Here is a 15,693-nt window from a genome sequence, read left to right on the forward strand (position 1 = left end):
GGCACGTCTATGTATTCGTAATATTGTATAAAGGGATACTCCAAGCCAGGGTACCACACACACTGTACCCCTCATGCACTAACTGCCCCACCTACATATACACACAAGCTACGTCCTTCGCAAACAAAATGCACCCATGTACACACACTGCATCACACTCACACTCACACTCACACACTCTCTCTCTCTCTCTCTCTCTCTCTCTCTCTACAGGCCCTATCCTGGCAGACCCCAGGTAAGTTGTCAAACTGTTCTTAAACAGTTTGATTACTTACCTTGAATGGCACTACTGTCACCATAACAACTACAACGTAATGTAGTGGTTATTGTGCCTGGATTGTTTCTTAAAAAAATCCACCAATGCCACACCCAAGATTAGGGGCCCAGTATATGCCGGAGTGCTGTAAATATATTCAACCTAGAAAATTGTTTTGACTTGGGGTGCCTTGGAAAATAATTGAAATAGTAAGGGTGCATTGAACCTAAGGAGTTTGGGAACCACTGCTCTATATATTTAACAAATACATGTTTGGGAGGTGTGAAAAATAAACTAACAAGTCGTTATTATAAGCTCTCTCCTTTGCAACATGGAGAAATTATACCAAGAGGGGAAGAAATTAGACTGTGTCTCTAATTCTCCTCAGTTGCAATGTGTTGACCGACAATGCCAGGATTGAACTGGATTGTAATTTAATTTTCCAAAGCTATAAAGGAGCACCATAGTGCCAGGAAAACACACTAATTTTCCTGGCACTATAGTGTCATTAGTTCTCCCCCCCACCCTCAGGGCCCCCTCCTGCTGGGCTGAATTGGTTAAAACCCCTTCAGCCACTTACCTTTCTTCAGCGCCGAGCTTCCTCTGTGCTCGGGAACGCTCCACCCCCTGCCGACATCAGATCCAGATGCACATGCGCGGCAAGAGCCGCGCGCGCATTCAAGCAGCCCATATGAAAGCATTACTCAATGCTTTCCTATGGACTTCCAGCGTCTTCTTACTGGGATTTTCACAGTGAGAATCGAGGAAGCAGCCTCTAGTGGCTGTCAGTGAGACAGCCACTAGAGGCTGGATTAACCCTCAGTGAAACATAGCATAACTGCTATGTTTTTAGCTGCAGGGTTAAAACTAGAGGGACCTGGCACCCAGACCACTTAATTGAGCTGAAGTGGTCTAGGTGCCTATAGTGGTCCTTTAATATAAATAAAATGAATGTCACATGAAATAGGTTGATAAGAGTGATTGGCGATTTTCATTGTTTTAGTCAATGGTGTAACTTCCAGAGAATTGACCTTTCTCTTTTAACTGTTGCAACTTCTAGAAAATGCATTTAAAAGCCAAGCTCTATTTTAAATCATTCAGTTTCTCAATAGAACTCTGCAGTATTCCTTTCAAAGTGTTTGGTTTGTAAATATAATCTGCATACTATACAGAAACACATTTTTGCAAGTCCAATGCTGAATTATATGGTATTCTTTTGAGTAGATATATGTATGTGCAACCTACCATAGGCAAGGTAGTAATAATAGATAGGTGTATTACCAGACCGTAGAGGGGGCCAGGGTTGTCACTGAGAAGGAATTCGGAAGTATTGGGTCTAAGGAGAGCCAAAATGTAACTTTGACTCCTTCTCATATCATGTAGTCAGGTCATGGATCCACAGTGCATTAATCGGGGTTAAGGACTAACCAAATCAAAAACAAGCGAAAATATAATGCAGCAAAATAGCTTGGTGTACAAAAGCACAAAATCGCATTTGTGCCAAGTAGGTAAGGGTTTGAATAGGAACAGGCCCTAGCATCATCAACGTGTGCTCGAATAAGCATGTTCATTCTCTCAAACTTGATGCTGCAACATTTAAAAAAAAAAAAAATCAATAAAAAACATTCTAGGAATATATAGGTTTAGCGTGGTGTCACAGGTACGTCCAAGTGGACGCACGTGTGGAAAAAATTATTCTGGAGCATCAAACCTGTTAAGTGACCTTACAAATAGGCCTGGGTGGAAGCTTGGATATGGTTTGGCTGCTCATTGGTTTACCCATACAATGAATCACTAGCTGTAAATGTTAGCTACATTATATCTACATATTTGCCTCCTTACAGGTTTGGAGATACATCCTTGCAGGAAATCATAAACATTGAGAGCTTGGTGCGGTTAAATTCTTATTATGAGCAGTTCAAAGAAGTTTTGCCAGAGGACTGTGAGTCTGTTACAAAAATATTCATTGTTTTTTCGTGTTTAATTGTATATTTGTTTACAACCTGTGACATGTTGACATGGTAGTCTAAATTCATAGTTTATTTGTGAATTCAAAGCTGATATTTGACCTAGTGAAAAAGAGATCGTATACACACTAACCATGAATAAACGTAAGCTAAATTGAAAGGATCCCAGGTGTACCTCACTAACACCAAGTAATACAATGTGACAAAAAAGTGGAAAACACCTTCAATTAGCGTACAATATTAAATACAACCTGGACAAAGTAACCAGAGTGGTAATATTCTGTATAAGAATATTGAGAAATCTAGGATGATAAGAAAATACAAATCATAGCATAATACTGTTTGGAATATATAGTGAGAAAATGGAGTTAGTATTGAACTCACAAACAAAAGTGAAAATCAGGCTTCTCACCCCCCTGGGGTATGTATGATAATAGGAAACTTGATAGTAGATTCAAATGTGTTAATATCCTCAAAGAAATGGATAAAAAGAGCCATACATAGTGAAATACGTAAAAAAGTAACAAAATGTATTTATTGATTGCACTTACAGACAAAGAAGTGTAGTAGGCATATCTCCACTCCAAGTGGAACTCAGCTTGATGAGTAAAAAACGGATTCCAACTTGTATAGATGTAACAAGCATAGAAACAATAAAAAGTATAATACAGAAACAACAAAGAGTCCGTTATCCAGCGCGTTTCGTCCGAATAATATAACAGGGACTTCTTCAGGGATATGTGTAGATGCATACATGAGAGAGCTTCTTATACCCATGGTAATTCTTCTTGATTCCGCTCACCGGCGGCGTGTGTTCCAACTGGAACGCAATGACACACCTCCTATGACGAACATCCGGTCTTCTGCGCATGCGTCCAAGGAGCGTGAGATTCAAAACACTTGAGAATCAAACATGCTATGACGCACGTAAAAAGAGTTCTATACACAGAAGAAAAATACATACAAAGAGCAATCTGTCCCCACACGGGCAGAAAAAAGCAAAATAATCAATATATATCGTATGGAATCGAGCTTAAAAGAAAATTACGACTAAAATAAAACTAAATGGAGACCATAAGATAATGCTCATAGGTAAATGGCCAACCTATAAATAAATAAATAGTTAGTATTCATGAATAATAAGCATATAGATGAACTATTAATATATGATAAATAACCATGGAGGTTACTATATGAAGTAACAATATAATCTAATATGAAACAAAAAAGCAAAAAGAAATAGATAAAAATCCAGTGCCGAAAATACAGCAATATACAGATACAGTATAATGGTAATATATGTATATATAGATGAATGAGAGAAATAGGAGAATAAATGTATATAGGATCCTAAAAAGAGATCAAATATACCAAAATATTAATTTTAATTTAAATAAGACCCTGTAGATCTATTTCTGCATTAAGCCCATATTGTAATGTTTTCAGTGTATAGATCCAAAAAGCTTCTTTACGAATTAATTCTTGGAGTTTATCCCCTCCTCTGCAACCCAATAAAATATGATCTATACCAAAAGCCAAAAAAAATTCCCAACAAAAAAGTGGACAAGAATTACAATGTTTGGGAACGCTGTGATCTAATTTGCCTTTCTTAATATTGTTAAAATGTTCCAAAATTCTAATGTGGAGTTTTCGGGTGGTGCGGCCTATATATTGGGCCCCACATCCACATTGAAGTAGATAGATCATGAAAGTTGTGGAGCATTGAATATGTTTTTTAATCTGATGTTTTTTTGGTATAAGTACCAACGAAACTAGTAATTTTCCTCTTTTGGTGTTTGCACGTGGAACAATGCCCACAACAATAAAAACCCTGTAAAGTTTTGAGGAAAGAGACAGGCGTAGAGGAAGGCTCTATGGGAAGGAGACTGGGAGCGAGTTTATGTTTTAGATTGGCAGCTCGTCTATAAATAATCCTAGGTTTGTTAGGAATTATATCTTTAAGTATATTATCTTTTTGTAAAATATACCAATATTTATTTAGAATTGTTTGCATTTTTTTAGGTTGTGGATTATACTGAGTAATAAATGCAAATTGAGATTGATTATTTTGAACATCAAAATTACATTTGCCTCGTTGCTGATTAGAGTGATTTTTTGAGCTTTTTAGAAAATGAGATCTATCTGTATCTAATATGGTCTGTATGTCTGCATTAATCTGATCTTGATTATACCCTTTTTCTAAATATCGTGTCTTAATTTTCTGGGCTTGTTGAAAAAATGTACGATCATCCAAACAGTTCCTACGTAAACGCACTAGTTGGCTTTTAGGTACGTTAGAGAGCCAGGGGGGATAGTGGGCACTAGAAAGGTCTATAGCTGTGTTACAATCGGTAGGTTTAAAAAATGTTTTAGTTTTGAGTTGGTTATGATCTATGTAGATAGTTAAATCTAGAAAATCTAGAGATACCTGGCTAATATTATGAGTGAATCTAAGATTATAATCATTGGAATTAATATATTCAAAAAAGAGGTTTAAACTTTCAGTGGAACCCTCCCATATAAGTAACACGTCATCTATGTAGCGCCGCCATAGGACCAAACTGCCCCCTAGATGGTTCCCTAGCTGTATATGTCGTTGCTCCCAGTGGGAAACGTACATATTAGCAAAACTGGGGGCAAATTTGGTACCCATGGCGACGAAAATTTGAAGAAAATACTGTCCATCAAACCAAAAATAATTTTTTGTCAATACAAATGACATGCATTGTATCAGAAATTCTATTTGACCGCATACGAATACCTTGAACATATACAATATTCACGTATGATACCGCACTCAAAAGGTAATTCAAAAGAAATTTACATTTATTACACAGCCTATTGATATTAGTCAGTTACTTCACAGTCTATATCCAATACATACCCAATATGATAATACGTCCACAAAAGTAAATCACAACTAAGATACAACAATGCAATACTGCTGGTGATATAAAAACAGTAGAATAAAATATCCCTAATTAGTGTGCTTCATCTGGTATATAATGACTCAATTTGAAATGTCCTGCTACAATAGAGATGGACACTGTGTGTGTGTGTGTGTGTGTATATATATATATATATATATATATATATATATATATATATATATATATATATATATATATATATAGTGACAAAACACAATCTTTATCCATAGATAAGTCCTAATGGACAGATCTCACCCCCTGTAGTTGGGAAAGTCCTCTCGTAGATATAGTCCAGTCTCTGCAAAGTTTTGTGGTGGTTAACCAGGTAGATGTCCAAATAGATGTTGAAGTGTTTGTTCAGATTAGAGCTTGTAGAAATGAGTCTCTGGATTTTGTGCATGGAAGCCGTAGATCGGGATGTTTGGGCTGCGTGCTCGGGACCTTGTCCGTCCCTTCAAAGGCCTTGATTAAATTAAAAACGGTGTTGGCTTTTATTGCCTCTATTATGGCGCGCCCGCCTATTTCTGCGGGTTGCGCTCTTCTGACGCCATTCTGAGTGCACGCTAATGCGCATGCGCACTCGTCCTCAGAAGCACTGGGACCAGAGTGCGCACCACGTGATCCTTTGTTTGTGCTGGCAACATAGATATAGAATACCTAGATGACGCAGCCATCTTGGACCGGTCGCCACTCTACTGAAGCTATTGAAGAACCCTTGGAAAGCCCATCTCACTAAAGGTAATTGAAGGACTTGGGGGCATTTATAGCCCTTAATGCCCCTACCCCTTAGTACCCCTACCCCATGTCATTAATGCCCCTACCCCTAATCCTTAATACCCCTACACACACAGTGTTAATACCTCTATAGGAAATGCTTAAGGTAGGGATCAACCGATATTGATTTTTTTAGAACCGATACCGATAATCTGTGAACTTTCAGGCCGATAGCCGATAAATTGCCATTTACCATTTTGAAAAAATTGAACTATTTCTAAAGGTAAATGCACAACATATACATGCCACATGCAGTGTGTTTAGACAGGGGAGCTGTATTTGTGTAGTGTGTATATAATGAATGCAGGGTGTGTTTGTGTAGTGTGTATAGTTAATGCAGTGACTGTGTATAGTTAATGCAGTGACTGTGTATAGTTAATGCAGGGTGTGTTTGTGTAGTGTGTATAGTTAATGCAGTGACTGTGTAGTGTGTATAAAGATTAGAGAAAAGGAGACAGAGAATATAGGGTGCTGGAGGGAACCAGCTACCCCAGCTCTGAAGTGGTTACAAGGGGTATAGGGGGCTTAACCCCGGAGGCAAGGAGAAGAAAAATGAAAGAATGGGCAAAATAACCACCACACATAGAGCTATGTGAAGGTGGGAGATTGCTCGTTCAATGATCTATACCCCTTTGGTAATGGTATTTGTGGGGAAGAGGAAAGCGTAAGTTTAAAACAAAAACCTTTTTATGTTTTTTATTTTTTATGGAAGAAGACGTGGGTATTCAACCTTTAATAAGACAACTTATACTAATCACAATGAGGTATAAAACTGGCTCTACTTATGGCCAGGAGGGTGGAATTTCCCTGGTAGGGTAAATTCGTGGGTGAGGTAAGTACTCACAAATACTGGTCCTAGCTCATGCAGTGTATAGGTGCCTAGAGATCAGTAGGAAACACAGGTCCCTAATGATTATGCACATAGTATGTCAAACTTTAACATCGTATAGTGGCCAGAGGGCTGGCCAGGAGGGGTATGGGCTAGAGTGTGTGGGGATAGTGAATAAACCTAGGTAGGTACGGTACCCTTGGAAGGGGAGCAGAGTAGTCACTAAAGTGGGCTATAGGTACTGGTGTGAGAGGACGGGCAGAGGAAACCAATGGCCAATTCTGACAGTGTATGCATGCCCCACAGAGCATGGAATAGTAGCTTGTTGTCAAATGGACCCAAAGGATATGTCCATCCCTCACCCTAAATAGCCCTAGGATAACTAACTGTCTCCCTTGAACCTAGGGGACTATGAAACACTACCTGCTGCTTCAAGGCAGCCTCAAGGTTATCCCTGTTACTCAGCCCCACTCGCCCAGGTGTTCTTAAAGAAACATGAGGTATACTGCAAATGTGCTAGAGCCAGAACAAAGGACAAAAGAAAGAAAACGGAGGAGAAATAATAATAAATGAAAAAATAAAGTTAAATCAAACAGGAGTGCATCGGCATTCTGTAATGCTCGCTGGTCAAAGCTCATGCCGTAAGTAAGTGCTTAAGGATCAGTAGGAAACACTGGTCCCTGATGATTATGCACCTAGTATATCAAACTTTAACATCGTATGGTGGCCCGAAGGCTGGCCAGCAGGGCTAGTGGCTAGAGTGTATGGGGATAATAAATAAACCAAGGTAGGTAAGGTACCCTTGGAAGGGGAGCAGAGTAGTCACTAAAGAGGGCTACAGGTACTGATGTGAGAAGACGGACAGAGGAAACAAATGGCCAATTCTGACAGTGTATGCATGCCCCACAGAGCATGGAATTGTAGCTTGCTGTCAAGTGGACCCGAAGGACATGTCCATCCCTCACCCTAAATAGCCCTACGATAGCTGACTGTCTCCCTTAAAACCAGGGGACTATGAAACACTACCTGCTGCTTCAAGGCAGCCTCAAAGTTATCCCCGTTACTAAGCCCCACTCGCCCAGATGTTTTTAAAGAGTCATGAGATAAACTGCAAATGTGCTAGAGCCAGAGCAAACAAAAAAAGAAAGAACGAACAAAGGAGAAAAATAACAAATGAAAAAAATTAAATCAAACAGGAATGCATCGGCATTCTGTAATGCTCGACGCGCGTTTCGGCGTGACAACGCCTTTGTCAAGAGCTGGCAGAATTAGTTTCTTTCTGGAGTAACAGTTTTTGTCTGTCACCTCCCCTACGAAGGGGTTGGACACTGTCAGTTACATGGAACCAAATGTCCCGGCACTGTTTTTTTTTTTTAAACTGTTCTTTTTAGGTCACCAGCAGTATTGCATTGTTGTATTTATTGTAGGATATTAGTTGTCATTTATTTTTGTGCATATATTTTCATATCAAGTGTAATTTAGGAAGATTGTAAGCATTGTTAATTTTAGTTTGTATACATTCAAATATTTTTTTTGTATTGTACTACATCTAAATCTTTTTTATATATTGTCATGTGATGCAGCTGTAGACAGCACAAAAATGTTCATTCAAACCATAACACACCAAAGAATAGATGTAGTCTTAATATGAAGGATAAAAGCACTGAGAATTAATAGTTTAGCAGTATCTTTCCCCAGCGTACAATCTCATGAGTTACAGATGCTGTGTATGCTACAAAAAATTATAATGAACAGATTGTTCTGCAACCACTTTTTGGGGGAATTTCCAAAATGTTTCAAGAATGCGTTGCTTATAAACAGAAGACAAACTGTGTATTGACTATTTCTTGGAAGCAATTTAATAAGTTATAAATAAATAGTTTACATTGTATTAATTATCACTTTTTATGTGTGGTACTTTTTGCCTGTCCAGTTTCTATAGTTCTTCTATTCTCTTTTTCATTGTGATGTTTAAGTAGAAAGGTAGCTGTAAAGAAACATCGGAATCCTTGCTATCATAACACAGTAAGATCCTATTGTAGGGGAAATCTATGCCAACACTCCAAACACCACTATTGTTGGTAATCCATAAGAAGACCAAGGGGTGTGTGAACTGCATTCAAAGAGGCTTTTCAAAAACTAGATTAAAATACCTCTACTATTTTGGCATCTGATATGCAATTTGGATTTCAGGTCACCGCAATTAACGGTTTACTTAATAAACCCCCAAATTACCACCCTGGGCTATTGTGCCTAATCGTATCAGGTAACAATTGACTCCGAAGTTGTAGTTGAATCAGCAAGCTTTTATTAATAAGGCAGAATACAGATTTATAATGGTTGCATGGGAAGTGCATCAAGTACCCTTTTAAAGTCACTTGTTAAATTGGAAGCACAACTCTTCTAGGCAGTGCTACATCTTTTTATGTAGCGACTGGATATACTGGATCGTGACCCAACAATATATACCCTGCCCACCTCAATAATATGAGCGCAATCCCTGAGGAAGGTACAGACGTTAGTGCACCGAAACGCGCGTCGGGCGTTATGTTCTGAGTGGGTGATGGGCACCTATCACCTATGCACTTAGGATGTCTATTCATTTAATATAGACATGCAGCGTTTTCACTGATTTAATTATTCTCTCACACTTTTTTTATTCTGTCTCTACTTACTATCTAGCTAGCTTACCGGGGAGAGAGGGTTTTTATCTTGCTGTCCTACAAACTTTCTAATTAACCTTTGTTAGGACTGTATATTACTCCTTAGATATTGTCTATTGGTCTTTGACACCCCCACCAGTAAGGTATTTAATCTCACCCTGGTATATTTACGTTAATCTAGATTGGGGACAGGGCAAATCCTGGGCTAAAACTAGCAACCTAATAAAGCTACCATTAGTTTAAGCAGTTTAATGGGGAAGCCTTATAAAGCAAGTCATTTTCTTACTTCGTTTCGAGTTTTGAGACACGTGTGTGTGTGTGTGTGTGTGTGTATAAGTACATTTAGTGCTGGTCCAGCTCAACTTAAGTTATTTTTTTTTTTATAAATTCTTTATTTTTGGTGCATGTTGCGTGACACATAACATAACCATCGTAGGTGCCACTTCCATGTGGTCAAAGAATAACAGTTAAACATCTGATATGGCATACAGTATATTTGCACATTTTTAAGGTGGTGGTCTGTGTGGTTATAACGGGGTGACCTAAGTGTTCAAATTTTACCTCCAAGTCAGTGTAGATCTATTGTGAGCTCGGGGTGGAACTTTTCTGCGGTCGTTCGTTGTATTTGTTCGAGTTATGTCATGGAGGTGCTGCTCCATTACGTTGTCTTATGTTACAGCTGTGCGAGCTGTCTGTCCTGGGAGCAAGTAATGAGTCGTATGTTGTTGGCTAAGGTAGTGTGGGGTTGTCAGGTGCCACGTGGGTTAACTTAACAGTTATTTAAACAAGATACTTAACTACTATCCAGCATTCACTCACCCACTTTGTTGTGGTTTGAGTGACTTATTTTTTTTTTTGTTTCCTTCTATTCATATATTCTAGGGTTAAGCCCTGCACACACAGCTGGAGTGTTTTTTACTGGCGCATAGATCCTAAGTGGTGTTCCCTAAGGTATCTGATTATTTAAAAAGATATGGTAAAGTGTGTTGGCGCTTCAAATAAAGAAAATAGAAATAGAGGGGTGTATAGCTAGGTGTATCCCCTTTGCACACCTATAGTAATTGTGAAAGTAAAAAGGAATAATACACCCCCAAAAATATTTGTGAACACACATATAATACTTAATACATTAGCTGAACACAAGGCACGCAGAGCGATCTACAAAAGATAAATGGAAAACAGATAGTGCTCACTGAATAAAATAAACTATACATAAAAATAAGTGAAATAAAACTCACACAGTGGAGGCTCATCACACATCAGGCGCTATAGGAGAGGCTCCAAGGTGCCTATACAGGCCATACTTCTTTGTATTTTATATCCTTGTTGGCACTGCTAACTACTTTGTCCCTTATATATGTCCAATACATTTTCATTTTGAATTTATATTTGGACCATTGATTTCTTCCACATTTACCTCGCAGCCTGTATAGGCACCTTGGAGCCTCTTCTTTAGAGCCTGATACGGCTCTCCGCTGTGTGAGTTTTATTTCACTTATTTTTATGTATGATTTATTTGATTCAGTGAGCACTGATTTGATTCATGTGTGTTCCATTTTATCTTTTGTAGATCGCTCGCTCTGCTTGCCTTGTGTCCAGCTACTGTGTTAAGTGTTATGTGTGTTCACAAATATCTGTTTGCTTTATGACAAAGAATAAAAAAATTTTTAGATTGAAGTTTACCAGCAATTATTACTATTCTTATAAGATGAAGCTACTCAGTGTCTACAAGCAATCTGATGGTATTATGTGTTGGTGATGAAATCTAATGCTATCTAATAATTTATTTTCTGTCCAGGTTTGCCTCGGACTCGCAGCCAGACTTGTCTTCCTGAGTTACTTAGATTCTTAGGACAAAATGTTCATGCTCGGAAAAACAAAAACGTAGACATCCTTTGGCAGGCTGCAGAGGTAATTTATTACTCCACTGAAAATGCATGTTGGTTAGTTAGATTCCCTTTTTAGTAAATGGCCCCATATTACTTAATAATTAAAGGGGCAGGTTATGTACCATAACCACTGCTTGCCTGTGCTGTTATTAGGGTGCAGACGCCATCCTCTGGCTGACTTCTCTGGGTTTTAAGCAGTTTAACCAATAGCAGTGATACATAAAGCATCTAAGACTTGGCTCACACTCGCTGTATCACTAATGCGGAAGTTCTATTTCTGCATTAGAAATATCTGGTTATGATGGTTAGGTTGCCCTTTGAGATAGGTTACATTCTAAACTACTGCAAGACTTTTTTTTAATTTCTTTTATATTGTGTATAAAGGTATGCAGACGACTAAATGGTGTGCGATTCACAAGTTGTAAAAGTGCGAAGGACCGCACTGCTATGTCGGTGACACTGGAGCAATGCTTGATACTGCAGCATGAATATGGAATGGCCCCACAGGTGTTTACACAAGCTCTGGAGTGTATGCGAAGGTAAGGAAAATATTGCTTGCTGCGCATAATGGCTGAATTCAGAACTAGGTGAACTCCAGATGTGTTATTTCCCAGTGAAAATTGTATTCAAATGTTCAGTTTTTCATTGATATTTATAACTGAATTGAAGAAATAGCTTTTGTTCCTCTAGTTGGCATTAATCAGTTTTTGTTTTTTAATTTATTTTTGAAATCCATCTAATGAGAAGTCTTTTAGTAGGTGTTAAACTGAAAACAAAGATGATGGGGGGGCCCTATTTTATTGTTCATGATTGGATACAACCGGCTCATTGGTCACCTAAAAGTACCAATGAGAGTTATACAGGCTGCCAAAACAAGATTGATGTGGGTCAGAAAAACATGTCTGGCATTTCTTGCCGTAATATGGGAACGCATCTGCAGATTGCACTCGTTCTATTCTCTTACCCTGTTGAGGCACCTAGCTATCCCAAGCCACTCCTGCTACATGAATGTTCCCTAACCGCGTCATCACATGTCTGTATACCATCACAACATCCATATTCTGTGTCCTGAAACAGCAGTAGTGTTACTGTGGAATAAAAAGCTTTACAAGAAGAGGAGCCTTATATAGTAAGTGTTGAGGATAATATTTAATTACATATTTTAACAAAGCAAAGGTTAATAAGCAGCTTTCAGATCCACTGTCTATGTAGTTCTTCATTGCTTCTTAGGCTCGTTCTTTACATCCATGTTCTCTAAACTCACCCTAACCTCTTTCAGTATAATAAGCATATTTGACCCATTCTTGCTGTAGTTTTTTTTTCTCTAATAGATTGTAGAGTTGGGCTTCTTTTTGGACTATCTTTACAAAATGTTGATATTTTGGCTAAAAGCAGGCCTGACAAGCCTCTCCCCTCAAAGTTGTAACACAAATTGCACAATTCTTTGATGACAGGGAATTGTGCATTTTTAGTCTGGGGTAACAATTCAACACCTCTGGTGTATATTGTGTGTCATTTGATGGTTCAACATTAGTGTGTGTATTTACCAGAGTCCCCCATTTATCTATTCACTATTTAGAAATCTGCCCTCACTGATCATTCCTGGGTTTTTATAATTGACAATTCACACTGGTTTAAAGCATAGGCTTTTAAAATATATATATACTATATATATTTGTTTCCTATTATTCAGCAATGTTCATGTAGTCAATTAAAAACCAAAAGTCTATACGAAGTTCGTGTAAAATGTGAGGCAGATAATGTATAGTTGCACTCAGGATTCTTTAAAAAAAAAAAAATGAATCAGTTGAGGAAAATGTGTGCTAGTTTGATGCTACCATTTGGTTATAAAGTAATTACCCAACAGTCTCATTTTAATCTATGGAGTATTAACCAAGGTGAAATTTACCTACACATGGCATGCAGATTCTAAAACACTTTCCAATTAGATCATCAGAAATAAACCACAATAATTAAATAGGAGTACAACCTTTTTCATGTATCAGAAAGCATGTATAATGTACTGTGCCTTACTACCTCTAGCAGCATGTAACACCATCACCAGCACAGGAGTATTCTGCTGGTGCAATGAGGTCTACAGAACTCTTTCTGTAGATCACATTTTCACAATAATTCCAGCCTCTTCCTCAGAGTTTGGAATTTATTTAGTGTCGTATGACAAATCATAGAACAATCAATCAACTGGTTTCCAAGCCCTATTTTTAACTACAAATCTATACCTGTATATACACCAATAGTGCCTAGTTAAAACAAAAAACATACCTCTAACACATCCACTTTGATATATGGGTATATATTGTATATTCTGCATATAATTGGCACAAATGCTCACTTCTAGAGACGGCACTACAAATCATGGGGCCTTGATTTTGTATTGTGTTAATGTATATAGTATGGTCTTTAAAGTGTGCTGCTTGGCTTACAAAGTTGGGTCTGAAGTTCCACCAGCAATATATATTTACTGGGTGTCTGTTGACGTTTTGCTTGCAGTGGCTTTATTTGCAGCTTCAGTTTCGAACATTCCAAAACACATAACATTAGCTTCACGAAAATATAACCAAGGGTTGTAGACACAGGAAACATTTACTCTTTGTTTTCATACCATCACTTATTGAGATTAACCTTTTAGCTTTCACAGTAAACTTAAAGCTTTTGTTACAGACTATTTTGCATAGTTTGGCAGTATCTTTATTGTTTGATGAAAGGGTCAAATCCAATATTGGTGGTTCACGCTCCGCTTGCTTTGCAGATGGTCATACCTTCATAGCATGTTAATGCATGGCAGCATGGACTGGTGGCTCTCAGACCCAGGAGCCAACTTGGGAAAACCATCAAACTTTTCATTTTGGTTTCTTGTTTATTTTATTCTTCTGTAGATTTCAATACTTTCTTCTTACACTACTCTTTTTTTTTTCTCTCTCTCTCTCTCTCCTCTTATCTTTTTTTCTTATTCTGTAATAATTTGCAATTTTATTTTTTTAAATCACCTTTACATGTGCTTTGACTTCAAAAATGTTCTTGTCATTCTCGTGTTTTGCCATCTCTTCCTGCTGTTTTATTGTTCCATTAACTTTATTTTTATTTATTTTTTACCTTAATTCCTTTTTGCTGTCCTCTTACCCCAAAACTGTATCCTCTTTACAGCATTGGAACACGAGAAATAGTCACCCAGAAGAACTTGTGTGGCTTGGTTCCCATCCGAGACTTTAGGCTAGACCCTAGTCTTCTCTACTCTATCCCTCTGTTAGCTTTTAGTCCAAATCTACTCATAGTGTGGATGTTCCTCAGCATAGCTTATCTTGTGGCCAAATTTCGTTGCAAATAAAGACACAGCAAAAGACTTATGCCTGGAACAATGAGGCTTGTTTCATTACTAGGGAAGGAACATGTCACCGCAGTGATGAACATGTGCACTTTCTATTTGCCTTACAACTTTAAATTTCCAGTTGAACTAGTGTTCAAACCTTGAGGCAGCCCTGTTTGATTGAACCGTGACTAAGTCTTGGACATACATGTCATTTCTAACTCCAACTTACCTCATGTCTTTGATGCTGCTTTGTATATGAAATTTGCACTGTTACTCTTGTATAGATCAGTAATAATGTTACAAAAGTTTTTTTTTCTTTTTTTTCTTTTTTATATCTTTGTGCCATCGATATCTGGCATGTTTAAGAAAATTTGAGAAATGATTAGCATGATCTTTTGTATCAGCAAAACCTTTTAATTGTGATGCTGCTTTCCTTCATCCTTAAGCCATAGGTGTTAGATTGCAAAACATCACACATTTCTTTTTTAACTAAAGCAGAAAATATTTTTAATCATCACCCCCTGTAGCATATTACTAGCTAAAACTATAAAAATGAAGGAAAACCTGATTTTACATTTGAATGCATGAATCTTTTCTAATCTACCGTATATTTTTATGTGTATTTTTTTTCCTTGCCTTTTAATATATGATAACCACAGTTCTATGATATAGTTCTTCCACTGTCCAGTTGTGCCCCTGCTTGAATCACTGGTTATGGGGTCCGCGCTGGTCGTCGGAGCCTTGCACCTTCACAAAGAATCCATGATTAAACATCTTGACCGATGATGTTGACATGGATATGTGAAGTAGTAGTGGGTTTCAGAAAGTGCCTTTTGCACAGAACTGCCGGATATCCAGCTATTGTATAATACATTTTACTATATACATATATAAACTCAAATTATTTTAGTTAAATATCTTATGGTCTATAATTGTGTAACTACCAACCTTTTATTTATGCTTATTTTGCATTATGGCTTTTTGGGATCTGTAAGGGTCCTTGTTCTGTACATCCCCTTGTTCTGTACCATAATGATTAGTCCTTACATATTTCTGG

At 37.8% G+C, this 15,693-nt stretch overlaps 1 protein-coding gene across 8 annotated transcripts in view; it reads left to right on the forward strand.

Moving 5' to 3' along the window:
• INPP4A (inositol polyphosphate-4-phosphatase type I A) overlaps positions 1–15,693 on the forward strand; it is a 98,995-nt gene that overhangs the window by 70,197 nt on the left and 13,105 nt on the right. For 4 of the 8 annotated variants that reach the window (XM_063458985.1, XM_063459014.1, XM_063459024.1 and 1 more), the window contains 4 exons: positions 2,101–2,198; positions 11,218–11,330; positions 11,693–11,847; positions 14,474–15,165. In XM_063458985.1, the coding sequence (XP_063315055.1) occupies positions 2,101–2,198; positions 11,218–11,330; positions 11,693–11,847; positions 14,474–14,654 (547 nt within the window). In that variant the 3' untranslated portion in view covers positions 14,655–15,165. Of the gene's footprint in view, positions 1–2,100; positions 2,199–11,217; positions 11,331–11,692; positions 11,848–14,473; positions 15,166–15,693 lie in introns of those variants that run through there. The other 4 variants (XM_063459003.1, XM_063459051.1, XM_063459033.1 and 1 more) reach the window with 1 other exon arrangement.

Source organism: Pelobates fuscus, chromosome 1, assembly GCF_036172605.1.
Source record: "Pelobates fuscus isolate aPelFus1 chromosome 1, aPelFus1.pri, whole genome shotgun sequence".
In the NCBI taxonomy this organism is placed as follows: Eukaryota; Metazoa; Chordata; class Amphibia; order Anura; family Pelobatidae; genus Pelobates; species Pelobates fuscus.